The 8,929-nt window shown below is 28.9% G+C and overlaps 1 protein-coding gene across 1 annotated transcript; it reads right to left on the bottom strand.

Annotated features, from left to right (window-relative positions):
- Positions 1-235: 235 nt before the first annotated feature.
- Positions 236-2,036, bottom strand: LOC113373145. The gene is made up of 6 exons (XM_026613458.1): positions 1,906-2,036; positions 1,613-1,698; positions 1,125-1,307; positions 840-976; positions 614-765; positions 236-552 (listed from the first exon to the last, which is right to left on the bottom strand). The coding sequence occupies exons 3-6, from the start codon at positions 1,300-1,302 to the stop codon at positions 510-512; spliced, it is 510 nt and encodes a 169-aa protein (XP_026469243.1). The 5' UTR covers positions 1,303-1,307; positions 1,613-1,698; positions 1,906-2,036; the 3' UTR covers positions 236-509.
- Between the last annotated feature and the right edge of the window lie 6,893 nt (positions 2,037-8,929).

The following is an 8,929-nucleotide window of genomic DNA, read 5'->3' as shown; positions in this document are numbered from 1 at the left end:
TGTCTACTTACTATTGTTATTATAGTTAAAATATTTGTTTTCTTAGCATCTTGTATGTTGCTATAGTGCATTAATTTACACAAAGGCAGGCATACTCTGTCAAAATTTTTGTTAATTTTTTTTTTTAAACAAATTCTTAAAAACCTGTGAACACATATATTCAATTGGTGACCACAAAATTAATTAAGAAAGACAATGAAAATATTTTGATTATAAATATTTTATTACAAGCGGTTATAAATATAATAAATATTAACTATGACTAAAATATTTTAAAGCTTATTATTGCACAGCACCTATAAGGCACGAGATTCATAGATCATGAATTTGTCAGTCGATTTATAATGAGTCACAGTACTTTGTATCACAACTTACATATCTATATAAAAGTATAAATGAAAGAGTATATTATTAAGTAGCCAACATGAAACGTTGGTCCGTCATTTTAGATTATTAATTAATATAATTGAATAAAATATCACATTGTGATAAGTCAGAAATTGATAAAATTAGTCCAGTGTTTCAAATCCGCAGTCAGGGCATTCAGATCGTCTGCAGAAAAAAAAATTGAAAGCTTGAATTCAAGTTTCATACTAACATTAGAAATACTTACTTAGTTGTACATTTGTTGTAGGAAAAATAGTTCTGATTGGTTTTGGCAGGGGTATAAAATGGGATGTTGTCTCCTCTTACATTTCCATTTAGATCCAAAATATTACGTGATTCGAACATCACAGGTTCTAATTTTGCTTCATTAAATTTGAGCTGAGGGAAATAAAAATATTTGTATTAAAGTGGATTCTAGTGATATTAAATTTTTGTTTTTATTGTGATTTCACCTTCATCGATATTGATTCAATTGGAGAAAAAGATCTCATGGAATTGAAGCCACTCGTTTCACTGCTTGTGGAATGACTTCTCTCTGACTCGCTACTGCTATAAGCAAGCATAGCTAACGAAGATATAGGATGAAGATCTAAAATATATGAAAAATATATTCCTAATTAAGAATTCTAAAAACTAAAACAAATTAACATGATTTTGAAGATTAAAGGATATAACAGTTTTGTGGAATTCATCCATTTATCATGAAGAATATAATATTTCTACAGAAAAGACTCAACCTTTCTTAAGGACCGTTTGATAGCCCCCAAACTCTCCTGGAACATATTGAAGTCCATGTATATCGTGACAACTCAAAATTCTGGAACTCAGTGAAGACTGTTTGTATGCATTACGGCCTAATGCATCAAAAGAGAATGTTGATCGTGATAAGTCTAAAGCCAATTCCAAGCCTGCCATTGTATCTAAAAGATAAAAATTGACATGGGAGAAGATTTTTAATAATATAAAATATATATAGTATGAAAATCATAATAAAATCAATTTTAAAAGCGATGTCACATGCATTTGTTCTGTAATTCTTTATAACTATAAACTTCAAGAGCAGATATATACATATTATTCACAAGTGGGAAGAAAATTATTCAAATGCTAAAATAAATCTATAAATGATAATACCGCAAGGGTCTATGAACAAGTCTTGATTTAAATAATAATGAAAAGATAGTATTGGAAGTAAACTGAAATCTGCTATAATGTTTGTGTTTACCTGTTATTCCCTTATCAATCCTTGATTATGGAAATGTATTACTCGATATTAACCTTCTGCAAAATGATGACAATGGATCTAAAACACTGCAATCATTAAAAATTAAAATTTAAATATAAATTCGAAAACGTACAGTTAAAATCAATTGGGCTATACTATCAATATGGAGGAGGAACTATATATGGATCAAGGTATTTCCAAAGAATAAAAAAAATCGTACCACAAAGATTAACCGTAACCTAGGTTTTTCCAACAATTTCCATAGCCACGAAAATGATTGTCAAAAGGCTTACCTGGTTTATAGTATAACGATGTTGTCACATGGTTTAATCTTGATGATTATATCGTTTCAGTCGAATTTCTTGTATCCAAATAATAATTTCCAATGTGCCTTCACGTTAAATATAAACAAAGCAACATTTTGTACAATCCGAATAACCTTTATTTCTAACACGTGCACTTGTTAACGGTGGCGGCGCTTGTGAGTGATTTATGTAACTACAATCAAAGTTGCTTGCACTTGGCAATAGGTTGTGAAAACGACTAAATATATTTGTATGTATTTTTCCTTTAATAGAATTATTTATGATTTAAATTTGGGTTCTGCTTCGTATCGGCAATCAACAAATTCATTAATTAACAATTATATATTAATAAAATGTTTAAGTTAATTTGGAGAAAAAAATACCACCGTGGTTTCAAATAAGCTAGATTCGGTAGGTGAAACATATTTTATTAATGAAATCTCAGGCTCTTTACTTGATTAAAAAAAACTAATCATTTAATTTAATTTATATAATATAATAATTATCTTATATATAAAAATGGAGCTCGATAAAATGATCCGCTAAAACTCGAAAACGTCTAAACCGATTTGGCCAGTCTTAGTCTTGAAAAATTCGTGCTAATAAGTAGGTTGTCGGAAAGGTGAGATATTATTTCAAAATCGTGTAGAGACTTTACATTTTTAATTTTAAAATTTTTGTAGAAGCGTAATTTAAATAAAACGATGGACGGCGGTTAATACATCAAACGTCAAACGTTTTTGACAGATGATGTTCAATTACGTTTAAAAAGATGTTTTACGTGAATATTATTTAATTATGATTAAATTGTAATAAGCAGTTTTGTTCGTAGTTATATTTATACACAAAAACGTTATTAAAAGCATCACAAGTGTTACTAGAAACTCAAAATATCAACTCAATATGAAAATGCACTTTCTGGCATGTTTCTCTCAAACACGGTGCTCTGAAAAATCTCATTTGTACAATTATATACTCATTGGTATTTATAAAACATTTAGATCATATTATTGTTTATTTATGTTATTTAAATTCAGAACCTATATTTGGTATCAATCAAATGGACATTTTATCGAATAACATTTTCCCAGTTATAATTTCCCAGAATTTATCGAAGAATAGATAGTAATATATGAAGGTCCGGGGTTAAAAAGGTCTACCACCGATGGTTAATAAAATATTCAAGTTAATTTGTAGAGAAACTTATTACCATGGTTTCAAATAAGCTAACTTCGGTAGGTCAAACATATTTAATTTGACATCTCAGGTTTTTTATGGGATTAAAAAAATCTAATTATTTAATTTAATTTCATAACAATAAAAATTTTGTTTAATAATAGTACGAACAAGAGTAATTTATAACAGTTATATCAGTAGCGCCATCGGCCTATATTCTCATCTCTGTCGTTGTTTCTGTGCTAACACGGTAAAGAAATTTGCTTGGTTTGAAAATATAATACTATGAAAATAAGCTGGGTTTGAAAATACAATGCAGATTGTGATCCATGATAGTTCATAAATATTCCGCGAAAAAGTATATGAATATTAGAATTTTAACAAAATAATAATTGCACAAACATTTCTGCATTGCAGCACGTTTTGAGGCACTAATTTCTTAACTATTTATGATTTAATTATAGCTATCTTTTAAATAATCGACAAATTCCTTTAACTATGCAATTAAATATTATAATGTTTAAATTTAAGATAAGCAGACTTTGGTAGGTTAAACAACATATTTTATGAAAATGGGGTTACGGTTTTATACGTATTTTAAAAAAATCTGTACATACAATTTCATTTATTAAGAGTAAAAACAAGAGTAAAATTTAATAGTTATATTACTAGCGCCATCGGCATATATTCTGGCATTGCCAGGCGCATCTCTTCCATTATTTCTTTGCTAACGCGGTACAGAAATTTGCTAGGTTTGAAAATACGGTACAATGAAATAAGCTGGGTTTGAAAATACAATGTAGATTGTGATCCATGATAGTTTTAGTTCACGAATAATCCGCGGCAGAGTATGAAAAATAATAATAATATGCATTGAAGATTTTAAGGCTCTAATCTCATAACTACAATTCATGTATGTATAGGGCAAGATGGACCACACCGTTTGGATGAAAATATTTTTGATTCTGTAATTCACTTGTATAATGTTGGCATAATGGTTTGTCGGTTTTCAAAACCTGTGTTTTTTGCAAAAAAGTATGGAATTCGAAAACCGTTTTATAGTAGAACATATCTGTTTTTCACGTATGAATGGTACATGATAATTGCAGGCAAATATATCAGATTTAAATAAAGAATTAATGATTAAGTTAAAAAACAATTTTATGAAAAATCAATTAAATGAATGGTTATTCCAACTTTGCTGATGAATGTTTCTGATGAAATGCCTGATCAAAGTTATTACAGTATACAGTGCTATCTTTATAAAAAATGTCCCCATGAAATTTATATTTTGCGCTGGTAGAATAATGTTGCTATTATGTATATAAGTCATTGATAGGACATTAATATTTTATGGACGGTTGTTGTCTCTCTATGTGAATTTATTATTGCAATTTCTGTGATACTGCATTTTTTTATGATGCATCAATGCCGGCTAAGGGCTATTTTTATTTAAAAACATATTACTATCTACATTTTCAAGTGAAAATTAATTCTGGACATCAGGCTATCAGAGACATAACAATGCACTAATAATATGTATATGCTGTAATACCAAAAGCGTGAAAAAGAAATTGAAAATTTTTTTTTGAAGTAGAAATAAAACATATCTGTTGAGGATGGGCTTGATTAGACTGGATTAAAGTTGTTTATCATGAAAATAGCGATTTTATTTAGACACTCGATGTTCTATTTACAATTAATTTGATGCCCAATGTGTAAGTGAGTTTTTGTCCCCGTTCCTGGAGATAAAAGATTGGGAAGATTATAGATAAGAATTTTGCATCAACTGAATATACATTGGCAAAATTGAAAAAGAAACTAGTGGGGTGGGTGGCATAGTGCCTTAAGGAAAATTGCTGGAACTTCCCGTACCGTAACGAAATGTTCGAGGAATACTGAATGTTTTCAAATAGATTATTATAAATATTGTAACATTGTCTAATATTTATAAGAATTATATAAACTGAATTGCAAAGTTGAAATTATTTGTTTAAAGTATATTAGAACTATAGTCAGAAAATAAAATCTGAATTATTTTCGATATACAAAAAATTAAAAAAAAGAAAAAATAGAAACAAGAATTTTTTTTTCAAAATCAATTATTTTGTTAAGACAAGCAGAAAGTTCTTTGAATCATTCAAATCGGACGCTTAGTTCTCTCAAAAACTGCCATTTTTTACATATTTAGCTCCGTATCTTCGAAATGGCTGGGCCTGCCTTTGCCAAAAACTAATCAGCTCTTTTCCCTATCGATAGGAATCGAATGTTTTTTGAACCATTCAAATCGGTTGATCCGTGCGCCCGAAAACGTGACTGGAAATTTGTATCCATACATACATACATACACACACACATATACACACACACATCCATTTTTTCTGAGGTATGCCAAAATGTTCAGAAACCTTCAAAACGTCGAGAAATGTAAAAATTTTCAATTCCGATTTTCGGCCCATTACAATAACTTACCCTACGGGAAGTTAACAATGCGCTTTTGAATATTATATAATTATATATATATATATATATATATATATATATATATATATTGTATGATTCTGAATTTGATGTTGACATATGTATTAACAAAGTCTCATAATGGGGCATAACATCAATAAAAAACAGTTTTTTATTGATGTTATGCCCGATTATTAGACTTTGTTAATATATATATATATATATATATATATATATATATATATATATTTATTTATTTATTAATAGCAATCAAGATACAATTTATCTTATAAGCTATTGTGACAATTATTATATATAAGAGCAGTGTTTTTGTATACTATTGGGTTCTATTTATAAAAGTACTACATGCAACTGAGCGCGTGATATTGCATGTTCTTGGTGTACAATTCTTTAATAAATCTATAATTATATTTCGAATTAATGATATATAATAACCTCAGTTTTGTTCAAAAAAGATGAAATAAAATAAAACTAAATAATAACGACTACCATTTTCCAAGAGGGTTGTGTTTTTTTATCGTCCGGCACCATCTGTTCTTTTGTCTTATACACCTACTAGTCGTCGCCGCCTCGCTCTTCCAAGTGAAGAGTCTAGCAGTCTGCCCCGTTGTTTCAACTTGAAACTCCTCATTATATCGACCTTTCTGAGCCGTCGAACCGCCGAGCGGTGCCTGGAGTGGGAATCTCTCCGCTGGATCTTACATACGAAGGAAAGGAAGAAGCGAAATGTATAGTGTGACGTTTTTATCATCAGCGTTCGTTCTCTCCCATCTAAAAACAAAAGACCCCATTCGACCATATAGAAATTCTATTGGTTGAGGGTGTTAACCTTGACAGACCTTAAGTGGCCATTCACGAAACAATAGGGGAATGAAACATTAAAACAACTTTTGGATATACCTCGTATGTACGTGTTGTATTCACTGCCTGCTATGGATTTCGTTTTAGTTTGTGCATTCAAATTAATTTAGGAAAATATGAAATATAAGACAATTATAGAAAGACTAAAATTTGTTTTGTTCCATGCTACATGATTTAAGGGGGTCTTCCTATGTGACCGGCCTGTTTTTTAGGGATATTTTAGTTTTTTTTCTACGACCAGTAAATATTTAGAGCTTCAAGTTTTTTATCATTTATTAACACATATTTGGACAGTATAATTATAAAATTTCAGCTGAAAATATTCAGTCAAACTAGAGTTACAGCGCTCTGAACACCCCCGCCTCGAAAAAAAGAGCTCCCACTTCCTCCACGATTCCGGCTGATCGGCTTATCTGAAAAAAAAAACGGCGTTTTTTGATAGACATTTGAAATAAAAGTTACAAATTAGGCGTTTTTTTTTGTTTTTTGCTATAAAAAATTTGAAAATTTTTGATTGATAATAGTTCATTCCATGCGTTTAAATATATTGAGTGTGTGAGTTGTAAATTTCAAGTAATTCGGTCCAGCCGTTTTTGAGATGCAATGGAGGAAAGTTTGAAAAACACAGTTTTGAGAAAAACGCGTTTAAAGATAAAATGATCGTTGTACTATATACTATATGTATACTTTTTAAATGGCTGTAACTCAAAAACTATTTGAGATATCGATTTGAAATTTTAATATATTATTTTTAAAGGTGTAATCTACCGAAATATGAAAAAAAAAATTGAGCATTAAGCATTCAGGCAAATTGCCGAAATTTTCCGTACATTCGTGAAATAAAAATAATCAAGAAAAATTTATCAACGAGTAATAACAATTGTTTTAAATATTTATCATAATTATTATAAATACTTCAAATTTCATCGTCGTATTTTAAAAATCTAATATTAAGTGCTTATATTTGAGAGACGATCTTCATCTATGCTTATCTACAAGAACATAAACATAATAAACAAGCATCGTCGACACAAGTAATATTAATTAATCAGTCCAATCGGATGCGCCGTTCTCTCAAAAATTCTTGATTTTTACATATTTTTTTATCAATTTTGACAATATTTCATTTGGATAAAAGTTGTTTCAGTTTGATGAAATGTGATATCTCTCTAGAAAATTCATTTTTTCTTGATTTATATTGATATTTTAATTAAATTGATAAAAATCAACTCTGACTAATGCAAATTTGTTTATTTCAAAATTATTTATTTAATTTCGAATACATTGTAGATTTATACATTTCGACGATTACTAAAATTAATTTTACAAAACTAATACTTTAAAATGTCTTTCTTTTGCGTTTAATTTTGAAATATCATTCAAAATTCAATATGTTTTCAGATCATATTTTAATAAATTTCGATCTATTTCGCTTATAATCCAATTATTATCAGAATATAGTATGAATATAGGGTTTCCATAATTTTGCCTGTTTTATCCATTTTGAGCACTTTCAATCAATTTAAAATTGTGAAATTTATTATTAAAAAGTATGAAAATTACTTCAATCAAAACCTGCTCTTATTTTTGTCCGTATCTCCGAAACCGATGGCCCTGTCTTCACAAAAATCTAATCAATTATCAATCAATACGAATCGAATGTTTTTTATTAGATACTGATACTGTTTTTGCTTTTTGCTCCGTTCGTCCGGAACACCTGAACCTCCTAAAAACAAATCAGCACATCTCCCCGTCAATACGAATCCAATGTTTTTTGAATCATTCAAATTAGTTGAGATGTTCTCCCGATATCATGGACGAAAAATTGTATTCGAACATATATACAAACATGCACAGCACACATACATCTATTTTTTCTAAGGTAAGCCAAAAGCCAGAAATCCTGAAATGAGAAGGTATGGAAAAACTTGAAAATAAGGAAAATTCAATAGAAATTAAAAGATGAACGAAATATTGATGATTTGGAGAAGAAAATATATTTGATAATCATTAGGTATATGACAAGTAAAAACTTGCTAGCCATAAAAGAGACTTAAAAATGAATTACTACTTTCCAAAATGAATAATGAAGTCAAATTTTATATAAGCCAATTTGGCTACATTTATATTATATAAAATATAGTTATAGACTGGCAGCTAACAGCAAAAAATAGGCGTTTTTTGTGGTGAGAGAAAATTTTGAAGTTTTTTGTTATTTTAACTCAACTAGTAAATACATAAACTTATAGTTACGAATTACAAAAAATCAATATAAGGTAGGTAAGGGAGTTTACGTCAAAATTATGCAATTTTATCAAATTTGTGGAAAGTTGTTTATCGGTGCAGTCATAATATATGTTCTGGCAAGTTTTTTTGCCGATCATAAAAATTTGCACGTCGATCATAAAATAAAGAAAATTCAATAGTTAAAATATGAACGATATATTGATGATTTGTAAAAGAAAATACATTTGATAGGTAATCATTAGGTATA

The sequence above is a fragment of the Ctenocephalides felis genome, unplaced genomic scaffold (assembly GCF_003426905.1).
Source record: "Ctenocephalides felis isolate EL2017-DRISC unplaced genomic scaffold, ASM342690v1 CF-g0.4_SCAFFOLD_01604, whole genome shotgun sequence".
Lineage (NCBI taxonomy): Eukaryota > Metazoa > Arthropoda > Insecta > Siphonaptera > Pulicidae > Ctenocephalides > Ctenocephalides felis.
Note: the sequence above shows the minus strand (reverse complement) of the source record. Positions and strands in the feature narration are given on the sequence as shown.